The sequence below is a fragment of the Solea solea genome, chromosome 21 (assembly GCF_958295425.1).
Source record: "Solea solea chromosome 21, fSolSol10.1, whole genome shotgun sequence".
In the NCBI taxonomy this organism is placed as follows: domain Eukaryota; kingdom Metazoa; phylum Chordata; class Actinopteri; order Pleuronectiformes; family Soleidae; genus Solea; species Solea solea.
Window position 1 is genome coordinate 11,457,304 of NC_081154.1, and position 13,954 is coordinate 11,471,257.

A 13,954-nucleotide genomic window follows, 5' to 3' on the forward strand; every position below is an offset into this window, starting at 1 on the left:
GGTAGAGGTACTGCAGTAAGAAGAACGGTGAGATACTGAAACTGAACTTTCGGTTAAAGAGTGTGTGTGTGTGAGTGCATGTGTGTGTGTGTGTGTGTGTGTGTGTGCATATTTAGAGGCCAAAAGGTAAAAAGTTGAACACGTTCTCACGAGAACTTTGTCTTCACTGTCTAATCAGGAAGCTGTGGCTTTGACTTGCTTCTGCTCATATCACATCATCAGCACGAAAATACGCACAGTGTGTGTGTGTGCTGTGTGTGTGTGTGTGTGCTGTGTATTGTGTCTGATTTGACAGTCAGACGTCACCCCACGTGTCAGGTGACCCAGACGGAAACCCCAAAGGAAGTAGGGTCAGGAACACAGCGGTCAGGAAAAAAAGTCAGACAACCTGGTTTCATCAACATATGTGAACTTCAGCTCTTGGTGTACACCACTGTCAACTGTCGACTGTTGATCAATGTCTACACCTTGAACTTTCAGCTTTCCTCTAGGAAGTCAGAAGTGGTGCTACTGCAACCTTTATGCAAAAAAGAGTCTGTGTAACTTTGCGGTTAGTAAGGTTACAGAAATCAGGGACTTTTGAGTGTGGCCTGCAGCACTGCAGATAATTAAGATGGCGAAAATTTGCTTAAAAAGGGCTCAGGAGAAAAGGTTCTGTGCAAGAAAAAAGGCTGTAGTTTTATTACACAAGAATAAGCAAAGATCCCTGAAAAATCTCAATAACCTTAATCATGAACCAGAAATAAAAATGTACTTTTAAGGAAAAACATGATTCTAATGTCTGTATTAGTATAAAATCACACACACACACCTCTAATCAGCCTGACTCTGAGCCCTGGGGCAGTGGTTCTCAAACTTTCTATACCAAGTACCACCTAAGAAAATCTTGAGCTCTGAAAGTGACACCATTCTCGCCAACGTTAAAATACAGTGGTGTAAATAGGCTGAGCAAAGTCAGCTACTGGCTTTTCAAAGGAGGCAGATTTATTCATGTATATCATCCTCCTCTTCCTCACATATACTTCAGACACTGGTATAGTGAACTTAGATTAAAATGGAGCGGGAGATAAGGTGACTCTAATTATTATTATTTAATTTATTATGTTCATTATGTTGTTATTTGTTTCATTTTCTACACACATTAGAGCAGTATTTCTCCAAGTACCACAAGAGCGAAGCTTGTGTACAACTGGTGGTACACATACTACAGTTTGAGTACCGTGACCCTAGGGAGTATGGGTAGGTGAAAAGGTAGCAGGGAACCTTCTCACAGTCTGACAAAACTGCAAAAAGAAAAGAAACTTCTTTAATAGCTTGAAAAGAAAGCACTTTTTCACCAAACTTTGCTTTCAGTGATAATCAACATCTCACATATAGCTCTAATACCTCCAGCTATATCCAAATATTACACATCAAAAACTATTCTTAGCAATATTGGAGAAAACAATGAGTCATTGTGAAGTAGAAAGTTTTAATTGTAATAAAATTTAGTTTGATCAAAAACCACTGGCAGGTATTCACAGAAGAAGGTAGAAGAGGTTACCGGATGAAAGGTAATCAAACTATTTCTGTTACTCCAGTGTCAGCTATCTGTTGACAGTCTGGTCCACAGACAGCTGCAGGGACGGCTCCTCCACTCCACTGTAAGACACAGTAACACTGCACTGAACTACAGTATATTTCACTATAAATACCTGAAAAATGTTTGTTTTATGCAGTGGATTAGATTGTATGAAGGTAGCTTCACAAAACACTGTACTGTAACTGTGCATGTGCACACACCTGAGGACGTAGGTAACACAGAGGATGCTCAGTGGCTGGTGGGAGCTGCGTCTAGACTTGGAGGGTCGCACCGAGGGGATGACGGCGCTGTGACTCTCCACCCAAACATAACCTCCACCTCTCACCAGCATCCTGTACTGACTGCTGACTGACTGACTCTTCCAACACACTGCAGAGAGAGACACACACAGGGAGGGAAATCATGTATATACAGGTGTGTGTAGAGAGAGAGAGAGTGTGTGTGTGTGTGTGTGTGTGTGTGTTTGTGTCACCGCTCACAGTTCAGATGATTCTGTGTCAGACAGTTTGTGTCCAGCATGTGACAGAGGTCGTAGATGGAACGGCCCAGCAGCTCCTCAGGACTGTAGCCTAACAGCAAAGTCACTCTACAACAAACACAATGCAGCGATGTGGATTTATTTTTACTGTTCACTCTAACATAGTCTTCAAGAACGTGTTAATGATTCAAATGTGCTGTTAGAGGTGTAAAATCCGTGCACAGACCTAATGAGAATAGTGTTACATTGAAAAGTCACTTGGTTTTAATTCTTCCGAACACTGTAGACATCTCAATATTCCACACGTACAAATACAAACCTAATTATCATTGTTCTCAAAATTCAGCTTGACATATTTGGCGTCTGTCTAAACTTCTTTAGAGTTTAAGATAATAAATGATTGAATCATAAAAAACATCTGAACTGAAGCTGTGTTAATCCAGTGGGTGCAGGTGAAACTGCGTCCGTCATATGAGTGCAGTGCCGTGTTGTCTGTGTTTTGTTTGTAACCAAAAAAAAGTCGTTGTTGTTGAGTTGAATGATTTCCCTTCAGTTTGTTCTGAGTAATGTCAGGATATGCAAAACTGCAAAACGAAATTACAACTCCTCCTTGTTCCATGACATACAAAACCATTCACCCGGTGTTAAGCAGCGGATGTTTCAACTCAACAACTTTCACTGTGACTGTGTCCTAACCGCTCATTCCTACTAAACTAGCTACAAGTTATTAAAAATGTACAGATCTGAGCTGATTCACAAAAAGCTAATGTGAGGATATGTGTAAATCACCTCTGGTCACAGTATGTGAACCGCATGTCCATGCTGTGCTGGCTGGTGAAGGTGTGTGTGCTGAGGAGTGTGTGTGAGAGGGGCAGAGGTCGGCAGGTCAGCAGCAGACAGGAGGCCGAGGAGGGAGAGGCACAGACATTCAGCCGGCCCCGACAGTGCAGAACCTAAAACCACGCAGTTTCATTACAAACTCAGCAAAGACATTCCATCAGAGAACTCTCGATGCTCCATTATGTTCGCCAGCATTACTGATTCTCACCAACCTTCCACGTGGCTGTTTTAAGGTGGCTACTTCTTCCTCTGTTTGTCAGGCCGCTTTTAATCCTCATGACAAAGTCCCTCTTTGCATCGCTCCAGACGTCCTCTAACAAAAACAAGCATAAAACATTACAATAAAAGATGTTTAAATCAGTAAATTACTCAAAAATATATCGAACATCTGACAAAATGTCCACACACACAGAGACACACCTGCCATTAGACGCAGATTGTTTCTGATTTCTTCCAGGTCACAGGGATGAGCGAAGTCAAAGATATTGTGTCCCATCAACTCAGTCTGTCAGAAAACAAATGATACATACGTCTTTAAATCATAACTAAATATTATTTACTAAATGAATGTGTGTATTCTTGTATTTGTTGCTTTGTGAGGACCAAAAAACGTATAAACCATACAGTGTAAGGACATTTAGTCTGGTTTTCATATCTTTAAAGGGCTTTTTCAGGGTTCAGACCTGGTTTTAGGGTTAGAATTGTTTTAGGTTAGGATTAGGCATCTAAGTGTGATGGTCCAGGTTAGGGTAAGAGAGCTATATGAGCCCTTTTTGAAATAAATAAAACAATGTTTGGATTTTATGTAGTTCACACATGACTTCATTTCAGTGTTGGAAATATCTCCAAACATAGGACGTGGCGTGTATTTTTAGTTGCCCAAATATTAAAACACTTTCATTCTTCATCTTGATCTCTAAATAAGAGGTGTTTGGGACTTTGAAAGCTGTCTTTCGAAGCTACAGGGAGCCACCGCAGAGGGGCTGAAGAGCCACATGTGGCTCCAGAGCCTCAGGTTGCAGACCCCCAGGCTAGGGGATGCATTACGTCTATGATGTTCCTCACTTTGAATGCTGTGCAAACATGTGTGTGTGTGTGCATGTGTGTATAAACCTGTGTCAAGCCCATGTATTTGTTGACGTTGTCAGACAGGTAGATGACGTCCCCCCCAGTGGACAGGACCATCAGAAACCCATCCAGGATGCTCAGATACATATTTGTCTCCTCTTTCTCCGCATGGCCCCATCCTCCGTCACACACTTGTGGTTCCTCTCCTTTGCCCAGGGGCCGTCCGTATTTTGAGGCCCCGTGACTGGTCTCGGCGTTAGTCCCAGTGTTCACTGGAACAGCAAAAGAAACGAAATGAATGCGAAAATGCAACAGAAGTTGTTCACTGCATGGGAAAGATTTATTTTTTCTGCTCTATAATTACTTTTCTTTTTTATCAGAGGCAAAATATACACTAAAATGAACTTAAATAACATGTGGAATCTATTATATACTGTGTATATAGAATGAATGGATGAAATGTGTCCAATTAATTGAATGGTTCATTTTCTTTTAAAATAATGCATTTATGGAATCACTCAATCGTGACCACAACACAGATGTGTGTATATTGACTTCAGTTACCTTTGAACAGCGTGTGCATGCGTATGTAGCTGATGGTGAGACGAATGATGGACGGCTTGTCCAGGTTTGCTTGGACAGACGGTTGGACGGGCAGCAGGCGAGACAGATCTCCAAACACATCAGACTCCACTTGCCGTCTCTTTTTGGCCGCCTCGCGACTAATGGCCCTGCAGAGGTCCACAAGAATCAAATCTTAGAGACATTTATGTAGATATTATACAGTAAAATTACTTTATGTAAAATAAAGACACCATGTAATGCAAATGCTTTGTCACAAACATGCTATACGCCACCATCTGAATATAATATCACTGTAATTCTGTATTTGTTTATTAGGGAAATATGATACCAGTTCAAATTATAACTTAACAGTTTAAAATACAATACTTACAGTAGTTTTGAGACAATTGTGTGTCAGTGATGAAATTAAATAATATTAATTCAAAAATGCATTATTTACAATTGTCAACATTGTATTTTTTATATTTTATTCTCTCTTATCAATGCTGCAGATTAAAAAAAGGAATATCTTCCAAAACCTTAACTTTGAAAGAAACTTAGTTTCTAGATTTGCGGAAAAAGAAAGCCTTTAAGTTAGAAAATCTCCACTTTTAGTTTTTTGTCTGTGTGTTTCCAATAGACCACATTTTATAGATGAAACTTTTATGTATCTTACTGAATATCCTCATGTAGATTTGAGCATCGGGGTCAACGTTTGAGTCAAAAAGTCAACCCAACATGTAAATAAATCTATATTCAAAAGAGAGACACACTGTCAAAAAGCCACGTGCAGCTGTACCTTCTCCTCTCCTTGTCGGCTGTCATCGTGTCCAACAGGCAACTCTCTCCACTGTCATGGTGATCGTTGGCTCAGAAAAAGAAAAGAAGGCGGCAGCAGGAGTTCACAGCACAGCAGGAGATCTCCCCACTACACTTTGCACCATCACAGGCAGCGTAATTAATCAGAGGCAATTAGTGGCGCCAAATGTCACAAGGCAAGTGGTCCCCTACAGCACAGATGACTTCATCACACTCCCCAGCAATCATCTCCTCTCCTCTGTCAATGTGCATCATATACAGTAGAGGCACCCAATATGGAGAGCACTGACAGGTCACCTGACCTACCCCCTCCTCCACCCTCTCCTCTCTGCTTCTCCCTCTCTTTCACAGAGGTTCAAGCATCCTTTAAGACCTGCCTCTGAGCAGCAGCGGCACATGAGGATTAACGCAAAGGAAAAATAATAATAATAATAATAATATACTGTAACTGAAAAAAAAAAAATAGATCAAATGAACAGAGAAGGAGGTGGGGAAGAAGACACAGAGGAGTTGGGGAGTAACGTCGACAGCTCAGTGTTTTATTGGAATCAGACCAGACAGGACTAGCCTGGCTGTTGCACTACATTTTGGCACAGAGTAAATTAAAGAAGTGTGACCAGGAACAGCCTTACATCTGGGTGCATGAAGCTTCACTACACTCTGACTCTACTGCACACAGAGCAACCAGCTCACCTTCAGATCACTCTACAGTACGCGCAACAGTCCTTCTGTATGTGTGTGTGTGTGTGTGTGTGTGTGTAAGAAAAACAGTGAGAAGAGGAGGCAGAGGTACGAGAGAGAGAGAGAGAGAGAGAGAGAGAGTCTGTATGTGGTGTTTTGTGTGAGTGTGTTTGAAATGCGAGGTAATTCAGCTGCTGGTTCTCCAAATTTCATTTTACCCAACTGTAACAGACCTATAATAGTATATAGTATGATACACAAAGGTTTCCTCCAGATACACTTTACAATAATAATAATAATAATAATAATAATAACAATAATAATAATAACAATAACGATAAAAAAGAGAGAGAGAGCAATAAGAAAGCCATTCTTGAAAAAAAGCAAAAGTCAGAAAAGCAAGTGGTTTTTTGGCTGAGCGAGACAGCTGATAGAGGTAAAGGGGAAAAGGGGAATTGGTGCTTTTGAGGGGGAGAGGGAGGAAAGGGGTTCTGAAAACACTGACGGTAACTACAGAAATGCCGAGGACAAAAATTCACACACTTGACAGAAATAAAGATGCATTCACACACAAAAAATGTACATTCACAGAAGAGAAAAAAAACCGCCCACAGGCCAGCACATTCTCGCCGGCGGGAGCGACACGGACTCTGAAACTAGCAGATGGATGCGATAGCTGGAAAAAAACGTGCTTTTCACTGCTACACGGGCCACCCGTAACACTCTGCTCCACATAATTAGTTCAATAGCCTGTATCTTGTATGCTCGACATTCACTTTGTACACAGAGGAAAAGGAGGACAAGATGAAAGCAAGATTACAGTCATACAACGATCAGACCACAACCCAACACAAATAAAAACATTTTGAGGGAAGAAAAAAAAACAAAAATAACACGTGAAAAAAATAAAATATATAGATAGTCAGGGTATTGCACAAAGGGTATTTGGCCCTAGCTGGTCCACATTAAGGACAGTAATAACACAGGTGGGTGCTTGTCCATGCGCCACGATTCTCCTTTACTAGCAGACAATACCAACACAATACAGCCACTCAACACAGGCTATATACAGAGCTCTGCACCCAGCACCGACAGTCCACATGTATACAGGTGCTGGGGAGAGAAGCAGAGTGTGTGTGTGTGTGTGTTCGTGTAGTGTTTGTGTGCGTGCATATGCAGTAGCTTGTAGGTATGTGAAAGCGTGTGAAAACTTGAGATTGTTGAGTGTGTGTCTGTGTCTGTGTGTGTGTGTCTGTGTGAGATCCTGTGCTATATTTGTGCACATGGGAATGTGTGCGATTGCATGTGCAGGTGATTGAATTCATGTTCATATTCATATACATATACATCATAATTCATATTCATAATAAACCCAGGCAACAAGAACAACACAATGCAAGTAAAGAATATTCCAAAAACAACAACAACCAATAGCTTCAAAGTAAAGGATTGTGTGTGTGTGCGTGTGTGTGCGTGTGTGTGTTCATGTGTGTATGTTGTCTAAAGGGATTTATGGTTCTAGTGTCAGTATGTGTGTACTCGTGTTTGCCAGGTTTTAATGTTGTGTGCTGTGTGTGTGTGCATGCATGTGTCTGTGTTTTTGTGTGTTTCTGTGTGTGTGTGTATGTGTGTGTTAGGTCTGTGTTTCCTCAGGGGCGCAGTAGGAGAAGTCCTTGAACTCCTCTTGGTTAATCTGTCGGATGATGGCCTCGTCTGTCGGCGTCAGCACGGGGTCTTCCTTAGTGAAGTCCTGGTCAAAGTTATTCACATCTCGCTTTGTCTTCTACATTGGACACACACACACACACACACAGAAAAGCAGAGAGAGTGAGGGGGAGTGGATGTCTAAGAAAAGAAAGTTTGCCACATTCTAGTATCATGAAAGTGATGTTAGAGCGACACCTCCTGATTATTAAGAGGTACTGCACTGTTTGCACATTATGATAAACAAACAAAACACACTATCACACGAGTTATAACACTGATTTTACTGTACGTGTTGGAGCTTTTAGTATTTAGCTGCTGGTTTATCATTAATTACACATTTTTCTTATTTATTACTGATGTGATGTCATTCCAAAGCATACAAAATAAGGCTAAATGACTTTGAATAAATATCTAACTGCAATTATTTTAACAGGAGTTTTTGATTGCGATATGGAGTGATTGCGATATGATTTGCGATATCAGAGGGAATGATCACTGATCAATGATCAGAGGGAATCATTTTCATTCAAAAAACAATAAAACAATTAAAATAATTCTGTAAATCTGTGGAAAAACAAAGATGTTCCCTTCAGACTGCAGAATAAGATGTTTATAGATCAAGACAATAATTAATCTAAAATGATATTTTGACACACATTTAGGCTTGAACCGATTTGAAAATTGCAGTAGACTATATTGCGATTTTGATAAAATCTCGATAAATTGTTCAGCCCTAATACAAAATAACAAAAAATCATGTTAAATTAAACAAAACATAGCTAATGTTACATATGTAGGATGACTAGACCTTTTTTTAGGTAATACAAACACACAAAACTACGAAATACTGTAAAACCTAAGTTTCTTCCCATGGTGCAATAGTGGTCTTATGATTAAGTTTAGTTTGACTTGTTGTATTTTTATTTCTATAGATTCCACAACAGTGTTTTAAAAGCTGTAAACCATAGGGTAACAGATCCTGAAACAAATGCAGGAATTATGTAAAGCAGGCTGAAGGTTTTAATATTTTCTTCAGATTTACAGTTTTGTAGGGAGTTAATACGTCAGTATATATATGTGTGTGTGTGTGTTCCTTACAATTCGGGGTTTAAAGGGTGGTTTGACTTTTCTCTGCTCCAGCAGGACCCAGTCAATCTCTCTGAAGAAGGGATGAGTCTTGATGGCCTCCTCACAACCTTGGCTCACAACGCAGCCCAGACGCTTGGCCGGGTTCTTGGTCATGAACTACACACACACACACACACACACACACACACACAGAGACACACAAAAAAAGCATTACACACTTTGAGATTAACCTGTCTGACAAAAACAAACCCTTTTTAAAAAGAGGCTTCCAGTCGAGGTTTCATGCATAAAATAATGAGGACAAAAACCGGATGAAGGGATGAGCAAAAAAGCATTTCAGCGCTAATAATAGAGCTGAGGCATTAATGGCTCTGTGAACGATACAAACAAAGTGGTGTAATGGCAGAGAGATGAAACAGGTCAGCAAAAGGGCTGGTGTTATTTTTTTGTGACTGAAAGCTGCGCCACATTTGTTCCACCGTCACATCACTGCAGTTGGAGCACTTTGTCATTTACTGTGGTTTCATGATGCCACTGTTAATACTTTATCCTTTTTTGACTGACTTTTTTTGTTCTTCTCTGCATCCGAGAAGCACGTGTTAATTGCACTTGAAATGAGTGTGATTCGCTCTGAAGAGAAAAAGAAATGACGGTGTGATATGAAGATCACAGGAGAGTGATAAACACCTTAAAATAATGAGTGAAACCATTCTGCGTGACATGGTATCTCCTCACAAAGACGCTTTAAAATGTGCATTAAACAAAGCATACAGCCGGGCTTATATCAAGATAATCTTAGACTGAGACTCGTAAATTTTGGTTTTAATATAGGGTATTTTCATCCTATTCCATCTGTGGAACTAAGTGCACAAGTTGACTTTTTCCTTACTTCATAGGAGAAAATCATGGTGGGCAAAATAAGGCCTTTTTTGAGGTTCTATATTATCCATTTTTCCCATTCATTTTGGGATGTGGAATACTTTGGGAATTCCCTGCCTTCTGGATCTGCTGGCAATTCCTTTGCCCTCTCTGACAAAAGGCGTTCGTTTTGCCATGACACGTACGAGAGTCGGACATTTTAGTTGGCCATAATGCAGGATCACTGAAATGAAGTGTCTCCTATCATCCTGCTCAGACTCTCTGACAGGGCAGCGAGCGAGCCCCTCCCACTCCACTGTGACCGTCATCTGTCGAGCCACAGTCGTCACAGACACCCCCAAAAATCTGAGTGTAACCTGTTCTGTCCTCTGCAGAACACGAAAGATATTGCCCCATTTCCCCTTTTTTGCAAACACAAAAATAAGAAAACCACAAACAACTAAATATAAATAATAAATGACCACATAAATCGTAAGATAAAAGATAAATACATGGTCTGATCGACTGAATTCAATTATACACTAATGTAACTATTTTACCATAATGTCCTTAAGCACCAGCAAGACTCGGTGATGAAGAGGATGAGAATATCTCTATGCGTCTCTATGTGGGGACGACACGTACCGCTCGCAGGATAGAAACAGCCTCTTTGCTGAGCCACACAGGATACAGGACGTCGTCATGGAGAATTGACTCGAACAAGTCGTCTTCATTATCAGCTTCAAACGGAGGCTGTCCGGCCATCATTTCATACATCAGCACGCCCAGGGCCCACCAGTCCACCGACGCTCCGTACTCCAGCTCCTGCAGGATCTGGATTTAAGAGAGGGGCTCGGTTATATGGAGCCATTTTCTTGGAAAAATGATGTGGTCCACAATTTTAGATAACAACACAACATGGGACATATGACCTCTACTCGAAGATTACAGAAGATAAAGGCGATGCTCTCTGGGAAGATTAGGACACATACCTTTAACAAAAGGTCATAACTTACACTCTGTTTAAGAATGTTTCCATTAATCTAAAGTTCTATTGAAACAAAGTTCCAGAGCTTGAACATGTGCCACTCAGGAAATTACATTTTAACAGGATGAAACTTTTAGATGATGTGGTGGTTTTAACAAAACAATACTTCACTTAAAAAATTCCCTCAAGATACTCTTTTTCTATGTGATTTTTCCAACCATCCCTTTATAAAATATTTATATTTATCCACATTGCAATGTAACCAAACCCTTAAGTCCCTTTTAGCCAGGTGAAAACCGGTTTGTATGGGTATCTAGTAATGTTTCACCTATGTAACTGGCTTTCTTAGTCCAAGCTTTTGTCACCTTGTTGTCTAATCAGCACGAGGCTTGTTGTCCTAGACTCCTCCCCCCCTCCTTTTATTAGCACTGGAGCTCTCGCTTTATCACCTTTCTCTCTCCACTGCTGTAAGAGTTAGAGAGGCTCGTCTCCTGAAGCACCTTTTTTAGACAGCTGCGAGTTAGCTTCAGAAGAGGCGTTACCCTTTAAATGGAAAATCTGCAAACTAACTACGAACTTCCACACTCAGATAAACGTAATCTGGATGTACAGTATTTCAGGAGCATGTTGTTTGGGTTTTCTCAGACTAGAGGCTACATATATGTAGTTTCCAACACAGTTAGATACACTAAAATATCCTAATATTTCAATGTGTCATACTGCTTGGATTCTTTGAAGCGCTGTATCAATGTACCGGAAATACTTGTTTTTTTGTTGTTTATGCATTTAACATAGCTATTTTTATTATTACACTTTTCCTTTAAAATAGACAATTTTGTGGAGGAAAATAAATCGCAATAAATCGTCGCTCCTGTATCAGGACGTGTATCGCGTCACCGGACTCTCGCCAACACACAGTTCAGCTCACCTCCGGAGCGATGTAGTCGGGTGTGCCACAGAAGGTGGTGGTGGTCACTCCGTTCATGATGCCCTCCTTGCACATGCCAAAGTCTGCCAGCTTACAGTGTCCCTCGGCGTCCAACAAAATGTTATCGAGCTTCAGATCCCTGCGAGCGAGCGAGAGAGAGGGTGAGACGGAGACAATGAGCACCATCTGGTTTCCACAGCAGTCGTGCTCACTGCGAGAAAAGTGAGCATGCGACGTGAGAAAAACCCACGAGAATCATCGCGTTATGCAATTAAAGCGGTGTCATACACCTTCTGGTGTGCTGTGTCCAACTAATGAACTTTCAACTAAGTTATCCATTCAACCTAATCAAACCTATTTCTAGCTGTAGAGTGTCTTTATATTTGTAGATAGACAGACTTATTAGTCCCTTTGTTAATATAGCACCACAACACTTAACATCTATCCCACACATCAGCAACACCTATTACAAACGACAATAATACTGCCAAACATCAACCATTCATTTCACAAATAGACCTATTACAGTGCTCTACATATTCTAAAATGCATCCTAACACACAGAGCCATGATCTGTGAGGTCATAAGCACTAAACAGGGGCTGTGCTGCCATCTTACCAGGATATGGGGACAATTTTATGCATTGTTTTCTTTTTAAGAGATGAAAAAAAAAATGTGGCCATAAAAGAGCTGCTGCAGGTGTGTACCTGTAGATGACCCCATTACGGTGCAGGAACATGAGGGCTGAGGTGACTTCGGCAGCGTAGAACCGAGAGCGAGGCTCATCAAACTTCCTGGATCGCTGAATCTGGAACATTAGGTCTCCACCGTTCACATATTCCATTACAAAGAACAAACGGTCCTGCAGTCAGGGAAAGACAAACAGGTATGAGACTGAGAAAACAGAGATTAACTATCAAGTCAGGGTGTTTGTGTGCTGTCTGGCTCTCTCTCTCTCTCTCTCTCTCTCTCTCTCTCTCTACCCGTGTCTGGAAGCAGCAGTAGAGCTGAGTGAGGTAGGGGTGTCGGCGGGCGAGGGCCAGGATCCGCTTCTCGGTCATGGTGCAGTCTACGTCATCGTCCTGCAGGATCACGTCCTTCTTCAAAACTTTGACAGCATAAACCTCCTCTGTCCCCTTCAGCTCTGCCAGCATCACCTGAGAGGGAGAAGATGAGGAGGAGGATGATGAAGAAGGTGCTGTTCTTACGAAGTCACTATACTCGTCATGTGTTTTTTGGTGTTTTTTGGTGATTTTTGTTTGTCATCTGCCTCTGTTTGGTCTTCATGAACCAATTTGTATGCTGCGTCTTTATCGTAAAACTCATCACTTCCCGTTTTCCGTGCGACACGAGTTTTAAACATAGCAGGACTAAGAAATACAGTCATTGTGTGAACTCATTTGACTGTGAGAGACGTTTGTTTGTATTTAACACACTACAGTTTTAACAAAGTCAATTCATTATAAATAGTAGGTCAATTCCTTAACGTATGAATGTATTCATCCATCCATTTTTTACCGCTTTATCCTCCACTTGAGGGTCACGGGAAGTGCTGTGCTCGCCAGTCCATCACACCAGCACACCTATGATCAATTTAATGTGTCCAATTTGCCTAAAATCTGCATGTTTGTGGACTGTGGGAGGAAACTTGGAGAAAGCCCACGCACACACAGAACATGCAAACTCCATGCAGATGTATGAATTTACATTAATAATATTGTCACCGTTGTGTGTACGTTGTGCATTTGCGCGAGTAGTGAGCGGTTTGTGTTTGCTGAAGTAACACTTCAGAAACAACTTCTGTCATTGTACGAGTGTCTATTCTTGTGACATTTTCAGCTAATCCAACGACTATGACTAACACTGAACAGGGTGTTAAAAGAACAACAGCAGCAGCAGCAGCAAAACAGTCTCTACAATAAAAAGTTCACCAGCAGCCGATGAGTAAACACCGACGCCTTTGCCGCCGCACCTTGCCGAAGCTGCCTTTGCCGAGAACCTTGATGAAGTTGAAGTCCTTCAGGGTCCTTCTCTGACTCTGTCCGTTCTCCCTGCCTGCCGACGAGGACGTGGAGGAAGAGGAGGTGGTGGAGGAGGAAGAGGAGGTGGAGTGTTGGGGTCCCTGCTGGTCGAGCGAAAGCGAGTCCTGCAGGCGCTCCAACTCTGCCAAGTCTGTGGGCGTCAGCGGAAGAGCAGATCAGACATCAGTGAAAACAGCCTGACTGCACTTTTTCCTGTCACTGTTTGGTTCAGAATAATTCGCAGTTTGTCAACAATTTCTCTCCGATAACCTTTCAAATTTGTTTCCCCTCCTCTGTTATAACCTGAGAAGACTCAGCGAGAGTGTCTCTG

General features: G+C 41.4%; 2 protein-coding genes across 2 annotated transcripts in view; both read right to left on the reverse strand.

The window, feature by feature from the left end:
* Nucleotides 1-1,390: 1,390 nt before the first annotated feature.
* Nucleotides 1,391-5,793, reverse strand: epas1a (endothelial PAS domain protein 1a). The gene is made up of 9 exons (XM_058620763.1): nt 5,332-5,793; nt 4,533-4,699; nt 4,014-4,240; nt 3,321-3,405; nt 3,113-3,213; nt 2,850-3,013; nt 2,062-2,168; nt 1,783-1,951; nt 1,391-1,641 (listed from the first exon to the last, which is right to left on the reverse strand). Exons 1-9 carry the CDS (start codon nt 5,355-5,357, stop codon nt 1,587-1,589), a joined length of 1,101 nt encoding a protein of 366 aa, XP_058476746.1. The 5' UTR covers nt 5,358-5,793; the 3' UTR covers nt 1,391-1,586.
* Nucleotides 5,794-5,869: 76 nt separating this feature from the next.
* The window catches only part of prkcea (protein kinase C, epsilon a), a 37,059-nt gene continuing 28,974 nt past the window's right edge, over nt 5,870-13,954 (reverse strand). Inside the window, exons 9-15 of the mRNA XM_058620762.1 lie at nt 13,575-13,774; nt 12,586-12,759; nt 12,310-12,464; nt 11,603-11,741; nt 10,332-10,520; nt 8,838-8,984; nt 5,870-7,815 (exon numbers count right to left, since the gene is read on the reverse strand). Of these exons, the coding sequence (XP_058476745.1) occupies nt 7,666-7,815; nt 8,838-8,984; nt 10,332-10,520; nt 11,603-11,741; nt 12,310-12,464; nt 12,586-12,759; nt 13,575-13,774 (1,154 nt within the window). The 3' untranslated portion in view covers nt 5,870-7,665. The remainder of the gene's footprint in view (nt 7,816-8,837; nt 8,985-10,331; nt 10,521-11,602; nt 11,742-12,309; nt 12,465-12,585; nt 12,760-13,574; nt 13,775-13,954) is intronic.

Bases quoted from the DNA above. Each gene is read 5' to 3' on its own strand.
- epas1a (XM_058620763.1), bottom strand. From the start codon at position 5,357: ATGACAGCCGACAAGGAGAGGAGAAG. The intron at 3,406-4,013 runs GTTTATACACAC...GTTTTCTGACAG, and splicing joins AATACATGGGCTTGACACAG to ACTGAGTTGATGGGACACAA. The intron at 1,952-2,061 runs GTGAGCGGTGAC...CTCTCTCTGCAG, and splicing joins GACACAGAATCATCTGAACT to TGTGTTGGAAGAGTCAGTCA.